At 33.0% G+C, this 14,003-nt stretch overlaps 1 protein-coding gene across 3 annotated transcripts in view; it reads right to left on the minus strand.

Moving 5' to 3' along the window:
* RP2 (RP2 activator of ARL3 GTPase) overlaps positions 1-14,003 on the minus strand; it is a 59,404-nt gene that overhangs the window by 29,723 nt on the left and 15,678 nt on the right. For all 3 annotated transcript variants that reach the window (XM_074213696.1, XM_074213697.1, XM_074213698.1), the window contains exons 2-3: positions 5,310-5,975; positions 5,081-5,195 (exon numbers count right to left, since the gene is read on the minus strand). In XM_074213696.1, coding sequence (XP_074069797.1) covers positions 5,081-5,195; positions 5,310-5,975 — 781 coding nt within the window. The remainder of the gene's footprint in view (positions 1-5,080; positions 5,196-5,309; positions 5,976-14,003) is intronic.

Below are 14,003 nucleotides of genomic sequence, written 5' to 3' on the forward strand. Positions count from 1 at the left end.
ATCTGAATCATAAAAGCAAGCACTTACAAGTGAGATCACAGATCCTTTGGAACATACAGGTAATTTGTGCATATAATTGAAACTTTACTAGACTTTTATAAAGTTTCTTCACCTATCAAAGTTTTGCCATAGTTAGAAAGTAGCAGCAAAAATGGCAACATCAGTAATATTTAGAGATTATTAATGGAAAGAAGCAAATCTTAATTCATAGAGTTTAATGCTCACTATCTAAAATAAAGAGCTTCATTATATTTAATTCTTTATCCCCATTTGCCTCACATATATATAGAGATTTTGGGATCCTGGGCAAATCACTTAAGCTCAATTCTTTAGGCAACTAAGGATATAAATTACAGTGTCAGAATGGAATGGTAAAGGAAATTTCCTCACCTAAGAGGTTTCTTAGACTAAACAAGTGACAGGTCCAGCAGTTTCTATTCCTATGCTATCCTTTTCAGTAGTTTAACAAAGTTAGTAAAACATGAATAATCTACTGCAAGAAAAATAAAGAGCAATTATATGAAATTTTTAAGTCAAAGAGAAGATGTTTAAAGATCCCTCTGGAATGGCTAAACTTAGTAAATGGATCAAAATCAACTAATGATTGACTATCCAGACTTGAAAACAGAAAAATCTTTCTAGGACTTTCCACAGTGTGAATATTTTTTAAAATGGTAAAAACTTTTGTTAATCTGAAATTGTGTATGTGGTTAAAAAAAGGGGTGAAATAAGGCCATTCTGGTTCTCTCAACAGTATCTAATTTCCAACTTAATCTGAAGGTGGTTCTTTTTTTCACTACTTGGCATAAAAAGAAGTATAATACAAAAGTAGTATTTGCCAGTATAAATGAATTCAACTGACAGTTACTGAAAGAGAAAATTATCCATTTCCCCATTTAACTCTATTTGACATAGGAATGAGGTAATTTATCAAACTAAAATAAATGTAAGAAAAATAGCATGTAGTTTATAATAAATTTATGATTATTAGGTGTATTTTAAAATAAATGACAGAAAGGAAGCAAATTTGCTTTGAAGTTACTCAATTTTAGATAACTTCTCTTAAAAATTAAATAATTTATTTCACCCATGTTCTTAAGCTTTAGAATCTAAAGATAATAAAATAAGATGCTTGAATTTAGTTTTACCATTCTTATCAACTACCTCCAATAACTGAGCCAAGTATGGTACATGAAACTGAGAAAGACAGAGTATTTACAATATTTTCACACTTCAAGGAATTGAAAAGAAGGTTGGGATATATTCATGCCAATTCCTAAAAGACAGATAATATATTGATATGTTTACAGTTTCAAAAGCTTCATGAGCTATCATTAATAAAACCAAAACAATACAAAACAAAAAATATGAGTACCTATATATTCATGGCATAATATAAAGTTAGAGAGACCTCTATCTCTGTTGGTCAGATGGGAGAGTAAGCTAAGAATTCATCATAATCTATTAAAGTTTAAAATTTCACTAAGATTTTTAGGACACCCTGTACACAAAGAGAAGGATTAGACTTGAAGATTTCATTGGTGTAGGATTCCCAGTGATAAAGTTCCTCTATCAAAGAAAGTCAGTTCCTATTATACAAATTATAATCAAAGAGCTGACTAGCCCAGATTCACAGGGCTAGTCAATGTAAGTGGTGGGACTGAAACCTAGGCTCTGTATTTCTGAGGTCAGCTCTCTATTCACTCTGCCATACTTCCTCCAAATAAAAAGAAAATACACAGCAAAACTACAAGGTAGATGGAAGTAGGGCACTGGGAATTTGGAGAAGAAAAATCAGGAAAGCTTTCAAATTAAAGGTTTTTGAACTTCATTTTTTTAATTGACTTTTTGCAAGGCAATGGGGTTAAGTGACTTGCCCAAGGTCACACAGCTAGACAATCATCATGTCTGAGGTCATATTTGAACTCAGGTCCTCCTGATTCCAGGGCTGGTGCTTTATTCACTGTACTACCTAGCTGCCCTCTGAACTTCATTTTTTTTTTTTTGGCAAGGCAATGGAGTTAAACGACTTCCCGGAACTTCATTTTAAAGAAAGAGGATTTTAGGAAATAAAAATTGAGTTGAAAGACAGACAGAAAATGGTGTCAAATGTGAAGAACACAGAAGCTCAGTTCAATTCAACTGCAGTCAAATTAAAGAGAGTGAGTCCAACTTGTGAAAATTGGGCTTTTCAGGGCAGCTAGGTGGCACAGTGGATAAAGCAACGGCCCTCCAGTTAGGAGGACCTGAGTTCAAATTCAACTTCAGACACATAATAATCACCTAGTTGTGTGATCTTGGACAAATCACTTAATCCCCACTGTCTTGCAAAAAACAAAAAACAAAATTTATATATACATATATATATATATATATATATATATACACACACACACACACATATATATACATACACACACATATATGTAGTGATGTCCAAATATATGAAAGAATCATAAAAATTACAATAAAAGAATCATAAATAGTCTAACAAAACCAAAGAAAAAAACATAAAACAAATAAAAAAAATTCCCTGATTAAAACCTACCAACTCAAACAAGGGATGACTATTCAAATAAATCAGTATTCTATAATTTGGTAAAAAGAAAGAAAAACTACGAAATTTTTAAAAATGTTTGGTTTTATTTTATTTTTATTTGTCTCACATGTCCTCCCCACCCCATCCACTGAGAAACCATAGGAAACGTTTTTAAAAACACAAACAACCCAGAGGTTATTTATATTATATTATTTACTTTATATTATATTATTTTATTTATTATTTATTATATTTATTACTTTATTATTATTAATTTATATTATATTATTTATATTATATTATCCTAGAGGCAATAAATAACTGGAATTTATTAAGTAAGAGAGTGACATGATCCAATTTGTGCTTTAAGTAAAATTATTTTTACAACTGTATGAAGGATGGTTTGGGTGGGGAAAAGACTTGAGACATATTAAGAGGCTACAAAAGTAGTGCACACAAGAAATGGCAATAAGAATCTTACCAAAAGTTCTGAGTTCTTTGAGAAAAAAAAAGAAAAAGTTAGATGCAAGAGATAAAGTAGAAAGAAACAGCATGATTTGACAACTGAATATATATATATATATATATATATATATATATATATATATATATATGTATATATATGGTTTAAGGAAAGTAAAGAATAAATGAAATGCTAAAGCTGCATATCTGAACAACCAAAAAAATGATGGTGCCTTTAACAAAAAAGTGTAAGATGAATAGGTATTGAAAAGGCAATGAAAGTTCTATTCTGGACACGCTAATATCAAGGTGTCTCCAGAACATCCTGTTTATTAAGATAAGATGGTCAATAGGTATTGGGTGTGGAACTGGAATTCAAGAAGTGGAAGCCTCTATGCTCAAACACCCTCTACTAAAAAGGTCCAAACTGCACACATGACCCCTAGGCTCTGTGCTTGCCTAGAGAACTTACTACATGAGAATGTTTTATATCTAGGGAGCAAAATTAATTCTAATAGTTAAAATCTGAAAAGGCATATTTCAACTAAATATAAAAAGAATTTAGGTAGTGAATCTTCTATCACTTAAAGTATTAAAAAAAACCTCCCTGTAAGGGGTAGCTAGGTGGTGCAGTAGATAGAGCATCAGCCCTGAAGTCAGAAGGACCCAAGTTCAAATCAGGACTCAGACACTTAAAAATAACCTAGCTGTGTGACTGTGGGCAAGTTACTTAACCCCACTGCCTTGCAACCCCCCCCCCAAAAAAAGGAAACTGAGAAAAACCTCCCTGTAATAAAAGAAGATTTCTATATTTTCAGGAAATTTAGATGACTTCTGGCCTTTTCAACCCTGGTTCCACCATATGATTATTCAAATACAGATATTTTATGTATGAGCTTTCCTAGGCTGGTCATCCAGTTTCAGTAACTTGCAAACCATATGTCATTCAGGTAAAATCTCCTTGTAACTATCTGTGGACCACTCACAGTTTTTGAAACAAATTAAAACATATTATAAAATTGCCCTGGAATATCAAGAGATGTCTATTAAAACTTACATGAATTAAAAAATTTTTTAAACATTCTCTCCCCTCATAAGCAACTAAATTAGATCTTAACTCTTATCATGGAAGAAGTCGATTACTTGCAAATCTGGAATACACAACCCAAGTCTCATTTCCATGTGTACAAAAGACATTTTTCAAATACTGAATTTCATGGAAACATTATTTTGTGGGGCTCAATTGTGCAAAGGCAATTTTAGACATCGCAAAACCATAAAAGTATAAATAAAATTATATTCTCAAGTTAGAATAATTTTTAGTATTGTGTCTTTCAAAGTTTAGGCTCCTTCAGGGCAGGAACTCTATCAAACACCTCTTTTGCCACTTCTATAACAATCCAAAATAAAAGATTGGTAATCTGGCAAGGTAAACACAGTAGTAAGATGTTTCATTTATTTTATTATTATTAATATTATTATTGTTATTTTGTTTTTGCAAAAGGTAATGAGGTTAAGTGATTTATCCAAGGTCACACAGCTAAGTAAGTATTGTATATGAGGCCAAAATATTTCATTTATTAAGAGGATAAAATATAATTCATCTTTCACAACATGACTAATATATAAATATGTTAAACACAATGTACATTAACAACTTTTACCAGATAGTTTGCTACCATGGGGAGGGGGGGGAGAGGTGATAGAAAAATGTGAACTCATAAATTGCAAATAGATGAATGTTTAAAAACTATCATTGCATATAATTGAAAAAATTAAATAAATTTCAATTAAAAAAAGGATAGAATAAAGGAAAATAATTGCTTTAACACCAGTCAAGAACAGTTTTCTAGAGAAGTTCACAATTATAAGCAGATAATCTGAGAGAACTAAGGAAAAAAGTACATTCAAGGCAAAGCAAGAAATCCACAGAATCAGAAAATAGTCCAATGGTTAATATATATACACATAGAAGAATGGAAGTAAATTGACCCACTAAAATCATCATGATATTTTAGTGCATAATTAGATTTTCCCACATAATCTTTTAACTCCTTTCCCCCTCACCCCCCGTTTTACCTTTTTCCAGTAAAGGAAGGAAATCAGGTGTTCTTCCTTGGAAAACTCTTTGAGCATCCTCTGGTTTCATTGATACTTCCTTTGTCTGAATCAGCACAAAATTTTTGCTGAGCATCTATTGAAAATAGATATATTTAGATTTTTAACACAGCTACCACATAAAAATGGGACATTTCCTTTTAATGTTCTTTTGTAAGTTGGTTGAGAGAAAAAGGGAAAAAATTCTCACCTCATCAATTAGTTTCCTGGCATTCGCAGTAGTATAATCGCCAGCAAATAACACAGCCAAACAGGATTCATCACTAATCTTTTGCCTCTGACCCCAGGTTATTGGAATAATGCTCTTACTGGCATCTGTAGAAATTCTTACAGCTTTGAGTTCCTCAACGGTAGGTAGAGGAACATAATCCTGTACCTCTGCATCTTCTGGAAGGAGGCTCCAATTGTTCTCTCCTGACACAGGTGTAAAGTCATGGATGTTACTCCATGTGTTATTGAAGATACTTAGTCCTGCATCTTTGAACTGAAAAGCTAACTCGGGATAATAAAATTGAAAACAGCCAAACTTGATATTTGATGAGGACTCAATAATGGGTTGCGTGGCACAAGATAAAAAGACTTCTAGCTTTCTACAATCCCGAGTACGAAACTGTTGGCAGGCTACTACGCACTTGCAATCTCTGCAATTCCGGAAAAATACACTGCCTTTTACAGGTCCCAGAAAGATTCTGCATTTGGTACAGTCATCAATAGTGATTGTAGCGGAGTGATCAAAGATGTAGATGTCGCAGTTCTCACAGTCCTGAATGACAAACTGCTGGCCTGCAACTTTCCCAGGTAAGCGACCTACTGTTTCATCCTTCAAGCCAGTAAACATATAGTCTTTTGGATCAACCTAGAAGAAAAAAAAATGAAAAGTTTGAATTTTAAATATCATTTAAAAAAGGGTGGGGAACCAATATTTAGTTTCCTACTTTTTATTTTTTTATGTATAAGGTGACAAATAAAAACAAAACACACACACATCAGTCCTCTAATCTTTCAATTCCTAGTTTCATAAACCACCTTCCACTTTCTCTTGCTTCCCTATGCAGTCTAGACTCCACAGTCATAGGATTTTATCCTAGAATCCCTTCAACCTTTGACATTCTATAGTATCTATCTTGCTAATCTCATTTCGTGAGTAACATTCACTGACCATTTCTCATCTACTCAATAATAAGATCCCTGAGGGTAGGGACTGTTGTTTTTTATCTTTCAATATTTTTAAAAAGAATTTAACTAAGCCCTAGGAGAAGAAATTTCAATACCAATGTAGTGATGAAAGGGGAAATAAACCAGAGTCTCTGTTGTAAGGAATATGATAAAAATAAATGTAATACAAAATGTCTTAAGTGTCTAAATATAAACAGACCAATAAATTATCTGAGAAAGGAGAGATCACACATAATTAAGGAAAATGGGGGGGGCACATAGCAGTACTATGTGGACTGGACCTCATATGTCAAAGAAAATTTCAAAGAAAATGGGGAAAGACAACAAGGATATTTCTGATATAAGTAAAGGTTTAGTAGTTGAAAAGAAGGAACAAGATAGACTAACTTGACTGGTGCCTAACATATATAGAAGGCAGTATAATGACTTTTAAAAGGTATGTAGAACCTTGAAAAATGGGCCCCAAAAAATCTGGACTTGGTTCTTTAGGAAACACGAAGTAAAATCAAAGTGAACAGGAGTAACATGATTATATCTGTATATAGATCTCTATATAAAGAAGATTAATCAAGCAGCACCACTACTTCAACTTACTGATGTCCCATCACATTCCCCATAAGATCTGTTACATGCTGCTGCTTCTTCTTTTTTGTTTTTGCAAGGCAATGGGGATAAGTGGCTTGCCCAAGGCCACACAGCTAGGTAATTATTAAGTGTCTGAGGCCGCATTTGAGCTCAGATTCTCCTGACTCCAGGTCCATGCTAAAACCACTGTGCCACCTAGCCACCCCTTATATGCTTCTTTACTCAAAACCCAACCCAGACTCTTTTCATGTTACCAAATAACTATGCTTCCTGTTTTATTGATAATCTCTTTCAAAATTTTTCTTCCCATCTTCACAAATATCCCTCCTTTACAAATCTAACACCTTTCACCTGGGTCTTTGAATCATCTCCTTTCTTACTTGGGGCAGCTAGGTGGCACAGTGGTTTTAGCATGGACCTGGAGTCAGGAGAATCTGAGCTCAAATCTGGCCTCAGACACTTAATAATTATCTAGACCTTGGGCAAGTCACTTAACCCTACCACCTTGCAAAAAAACAAAAAAAAACCCTAAAAAAGTAAATTTTAAAAACAAACTACTTCCCTCAAGTCAGCTAGCATTTATATCACTTCCTCCTGTCAAAATCCCACTCAAATGAGAGGCCTTTACCTCTCTGATGTTTGCATGCTCTCCCCCCAGCAACAGTAATCTTAGTCACAAAATTCAATATGTCTTTTTTCCTTCATAAATTATGCTGGGAGCAAGAAGACAAACAAATAAAAAATATATACTACTATTTGAGTTAATAAGAGATGAAATAAACAAGAGAACTATTCACTTCAAATTCTGCTTGTTTTTCTACCAAGAATAATAATCTCTAAATTGACCAAAGAAAGGAGAAAATGGTTGACAGGGAAAGGTTGAAATCCCAAATGGATTGGTAGATAATCTGAGAGCAATTAGCTACTGTCATTAACAGAAGTAACCGAGCTTTTCTAAGCCTGGGAAAACTCCAAGATATTAAAAGAAACCCAGGATACTAAAAGAAATCTCTGTATTCTTTAAGGATCAGAGATGGAAATAAATTGATTTTTCAAGAAGACATATCTTCAAACCTATAGTCAAATAAGTTTAATTTGGACTTTTAGAAACTAAGGGAACATATTTTAAAGAATATTTAGAAAATAAAGAGACAATCTCTGGGAGCTAGCATGAGCTTATTAAAGCAATATCAAGCTAATCTCATTGTCTTTTTTTAAAGAGTTGCTAGAATTGAATAGAATAGAAAATGAAAAAGAAAAAGCCCATAATCAGTCTTTTTCTTTTTTTTAGGCTTTTGCAAGGCAAATGGGGTTAAGTAACTTGCCCAAGGCCACACAGCTAGGTAATTATTAAGAGATCAGATCTGAACTCAGGGAAACCTGATTCCAGGGCCCGTGTTCTATCCACTGCCGCCCCTACATAATCATTCTTAAATAATTATGACATTTGTAAAGAGCAGGGGTTCTAAACTTTGGATGTATGGGCTTCTTTTAAAATATTTTGATAAATATTTAATATCTGATATTATTTGATATTGATAATATTTGATAAATATAGTATGTTAAAGTAACACATTTTGTCTAAAAACAGTATTTTGAGGAGAACATAAATTTTAACAGACTGGCAAAGATATCCTGACTTAAAAAAGATGAACAACTCATGATAATGCTTTAAGACTTTTCAAATACTTCATCACACTTGATCTTTACAATAACCCTCTGAGAGCAGCTGATCTTCTCAGAGCTATTTTCAAGATTCTCAAACTGTGGCAAAGACAGGTGAAGTGACTTGTTTGTGGTCATGAACCCAACTCCTCCTGACTCCATGTCTAGCACTTTACCACTACAATCTATAGTGGCTAGGTGTGTTTATACTTAATTTCACAGTGTGCTAAGATTCAAATGAAATTCCAACTTATAGACAAGATATATACCTGGACTTGGATGATCATACATGAAATTAAGAAATAACATAAAAAGTAATTATTAGTGGATCAAAAGGTCTTAGGTGGTGTCATTTGGTCAATCCACACACAATTTTCACATAAAGAGGCTGAGGCAGAAAAAAAGCTTAAAGTCACGTAGGGATAGAAAACTGAAAAATTTTTAAATAAACTTTTGTCCCAAACCTGCTTTTTAAAATTTCATATAAACCTATTTACTAGGACCACTTCTGAGAGAGCCAGTTTTTTAATTAAAAAGTATTTATTAAATTTTTAAGAAAATAGAAAAGCAAAAAAAAAAAATCAGTACCACTGATCAATGCATTGAAAAAGTCTAAAAATATGTGCAAGTTGCTATGTGCAATGGACCTCAAAATCCACAAGGAGGGCACCTCCCCATAGTTCTGAGTTATGCTTGAATTTTATCATTTGTTTCAATGGGGGGGGGGGATGTAGATGTTCTTTCCATTACATTGTTGTGGTTACTGTGTATAGTATTTTTTTTTTGACCCTGCTTACTTCCCTCTGCATTAATTCAGATAGCTTTTCCATGATTGTATTCAGTGACATCCATCATCTCTTATAACATTATCACATGACATTCAGTATCATAATTTGTTTAGCCATTTCCCCAATCTATGAACGTCTATTTTGTTTTCATTTCTTTTCTCTCAACAAAATTATAAATATTATGGTGTATATAGGGACTTTTTTATTGATGATTTCCCAGGATTAGAATCTCTCCTTCAAAGAATATGGATGCTTTGGTTACTTTATTTGCAAAATTCTAAATCTGCTTTCAAAATTGGCAGCAAGCTTTCACAGCTCCATCACCAGTGTATTTATGTGCTTTTCATTCCATAGTTCCTCCAACACTATCTTTTTTTTATCATCTTTGCTGATTTGCAGAATGAGGTAAAACCTTAGCCTTGCTTTAATTGCATTTAATAATAACAAATATCATTTCTACGCACTTAGTACATGCCTAGCACTGTAATGAGAACTTTACAAATAGTATATCACTTAATCTCTTCAACAATCTTGGAAGTAGGTCCAATTACTAACCCCATTTTACAAAGAAAGAAGCTTTAGAAGAGGTTTAAGAGATTTTACCCAAGATTAAAAAGCCAGCAAGTGTCTCAGGCTATATTTAAACTCAAGTGGTCCTGACTCCAAATCCAGAGCTCTAACCACTGTACCACTAAGCTACAGCAACATGATTAGGAACATTCTTTCATGTGGTTGCTTAAATACAATGCATTTTTTCCTTTGTGAACTATTTGTTTATATCCTTTCCAAATAAACTGTTCATATATCTTGAATTCAAAATCCTTACCAGAGAAATAAAATACAGAATTTTTCCCCCAATCAACTGGTTCCTTTTCGATGGAAAAGGTGAATTAATTCTTTCTGTGCAGAAGCTTTTTATTTTCATGTAATCAATTGTCTATTTTATTTTTTGTAATTGCCTCTCTCTGAGTTCATTAAGAATGCATTGCCTAAAAAAAAAAAATAAAAAAAAAGGAATGCATTGCCTATCCATTTTGAGGAGTCTGATCTGCTTTTCGGGTATAGTTCAAACATATTGGAAAGCAATTGTGAACTATTCCCATTAAGTTATTAAATTGTGCATACCCTTTATCCCTGTAATATTGCTACATATTGCTACCAAGTCTAATCCAAAAAGAGCAAACAAGGTGAAAAAGGACCCACAAATACACAAATATTTACAGTGGTTCTTTTTTTACAGTGGCAAAAAAAAACCCCTGAAAACTTAGGGAATACCTATCAAATAGAGAAAGAATGTGAAAGTGACAGAATATTTTTGGGCTATAACAAATGATGAAAAATGTGGGTTCAGGAAAACCTGGAAAGACCTGTGTGAACTGATACAGAGTAAATTATACAAAATCAGGAGAACAATCTAAATAGCAACAGCAATACTGTAAAGATACTTTCAAGGCAGGTAGGCAGGTAAGTGGTACAGTGAATAGAGCACTAGCCCTGGAATCAGGAGCACCTAAGTTCAAATTTGACCTTGGGACATTTAATTATTACCTAGTTATGTGATTTTTGGCAAGTCACTTACCCCATTGCCTTGCTAATGTGTATATATATATATATATATATATATATATATATATATATATACACACATATATATACGTATATATATATACGTATATATATATATATATATATATTCAAAAATTCAGTAACTCTGTTCAACACAATGACCCACCACAATAGCAAAGGACACATGATGAAACAAAGCTATCCACTTCTAGATGAAGAACTTAATGGATCTAGAACTTTTTTCTTTCTCTTGACCACTTTTTTTTTTTTGCTGAGGGTAAATGAAAGGGGAGTAGAAAACGACTAATGTAGAAATATGTTTTGCATAACAATATATATTTGCAAGAATTTTATTTTTCTTGCCTTCTCAATAGATAGGACAAAGGGATGAGGGAAGTTGAAATTTTGGAAATAATTTTTTTTAATTTTTAAGGACCTGCTTAAGTCTTTATTCAATGGATAACTTGGTGATGATCTCTTCTGTACTTGGCTTGACACCTCAGGCAACTCAAGACATGGAATACATAATCATATTTTATACTCCACTGTTCAAAGCCTGTCTAGATTGATAGGACCTAAGAATTCTTTTTCACCAGTATAAAACCAGGGGCACTTCCATAGAGCATCAGAACAGAATTTTAGAGGAAGTTTTTGAGTGTCTTTTAATCTACCTTTCAGAATGAAAGTAACAATTGAAAAGCTTTTCCACAAACAAAATCAATGCAATCAAGATCAAAAGGAATGCAATAAACTGGGAAACAATTTTTACAACTGGTATTTCTGACAAAGAACTCATTTCTAATATATACAGAGAGAGAACTGAGTCAAATTTACAAGAATACTAATCGTTCCCCAATTGATAAATGGTCAAAAGGTACAAAAAAGTAATTTTCATATAAAGAAATTAAATCTAGTCATAAGAAAAGTGCTCTAAATCATTACTGTTTAGAGAAATGCAAATTAAAACAATTCTGTAATACTGCCTCACACCTATGAGATTAGCCAATATGACTATTAAAAGGAAGATGATCAATGTTGTAGGAGATGTAGAAAAAACATTGGAACTCTAATGCATTGTTGGTAGAATTGAGAACTGATCCAGTCTTTCTGGAGAGCAATATGGAATTATTCTCAAAAGCAATAAAACTATACATACCCTTTGATCCAGTCATATCACTCCTAGGCCTATATCGCAAAGACATCATGAAAAAGGGTTAAAAGAAACTCAAAGAATAAAGTGGCTCTTTTTTGTAATGGCAAAGAACTTTGAGGGGATATCCATCAAATGAGGAATGGCTGAATGTGATGTAACATTACTGTTCTATAAGAAATCATGAGAGACAGGACTTCAAAATAGCCTGGAAAGACTTACACGAATTGGTGCTGAGTGCAATGAGCAGTATTAGAAAAACACTGTACACAGCAACAGCAACATGGGGAAATGATCAACCACAATGAACTTGATCATTTCAGCAGTACAAGTCAAAGATAATATTAAATGACTTGTGATGAAGAATACCATCCATATCCAGAGAAGGAACTGTGGTGTTTAAAGGCAGAGCAAAGTTTACCATTTTCAATTTTTTTAAATAAAGTTGTCTTGGGGCAGCTAGGTGGCGCAGTGGACAGAGCATGGGTCCTAGAGTCAGGAGTACCTGAGTTCAAATTTGGCCTCAGACACTTAATAATTACCTCCCTGTGTGGCCTTGGCCAAGCCACTTAACCCCACTGCCTTGAAAAAAGAAAAGTTGTCTTACAAATTATGTCTTTTTTTATAATTTTTCTCATCTGTTTGGATATGATTCTTCTTTCAAAATATGAATAATATGGAGTTATGCATGGTTATAAGATGTAGAATCTATATTACATTGCTTTCTGTCAAGGAGAAGGGGGAAGGAAGGGAGAAAAAAGTAAAAAAATAATTGTTGAAAAATACCATTACATGTAGTTGGAAAAATAAAGAAATGAAATTTTTTTTAAAATGGAGCCAAACACCACCTACAATTTTTTCCCTCATGTTTCTTTTAGATATTCTTACATGTTTAAAAAAAAAACAAGAGTCTTAAAACATCACTAAGCTCCAGAAAAATAATCCAATGCTCATAAAAACAGATCCCACTATTAGCTTTGTTTTCAAATCAAATTATTTTCATTCACCAACAAGAAAAATACTTAAAAAATCAAGTGATTCAGTCATGTTACAAAGTAACACAGGAGCTTCTGGGAGATTTGATTCTAATGTTAACTCAAAAGCCTAAATCCAAAGCTAAATTCCACTTTATATGGACATGTAAACACAAATGTACCTACATACATACACATACACACACACACACGCGCATGTTTTACTTATACAGAGGTGGGGTGTGTGTGTGGGGGGGGGGGTGGTTTAGAACAAATATCTTCAGGATTCCTAATCAATAGTTAATTTTTCTCCTTGGTGTGCATTGCACTCTGCTGGTACATAGCTGTTCCACATTTTCATTTTTTTCCTAAAGAGGAAATTGCACAATTTCCCAAGAATAACTATAAATATTTTCTCTAACTTACTATTTTATTGACATTTGTTGTCAGACATTTCAAATTTTAAAATATATACACATGTGTATATCTATACACTCATAAACATAAAATATTCACACATATAATTGTAGTGTGCATGAATACACATGCTTCTAAATCCTAATGGATGGGCCATAATTACTGATCTAGTTAATATTCAATAATGTTCAATCTGAAATACTATAATACAGCAAATATTATTCATATGTGCCACTCTTTAATTATTAATGAAAATGATATAGTCAGAAAAAGTGCTGTTTTCAAAAACTGTACAATAACTTCCAAAAAACAAAAAAAATCTTTTTCTAAGTATATATTTTAAAAATAAGATTGGAGATATGATTGATAAAAGGCAGCCTTTAAATACTGAAATCTACAGCTCAAGTTGTTCCCCTTATCTGGGAGGCCCCTCCTTACTTACCTAACTCTACTCTTTCTCAAGACACAATCCAAGTCCCCCTTTTTCCCCAAAAAAGCTTTCTTCAACTACTCTGACACTCTATAGCACTTATAATATATACTCCCAAAGGTTTCTCACCCCC

Source organism: Macrotis lagotis, chromosome 1 (assembly GCF_037893015.1).
Source record: "Macrotis lagotis isolate mMagLag1 chromosome 1, bilby.v1.9.chrom.fasta, whole genome shotgun sequence".
Classification (NCBI taxonomy): Eukaryota; Metazoa; Chordata; class Mammalia; order Peramelemorphia; family Peramelidae; genus Macrotis; species Macrotis lagotis.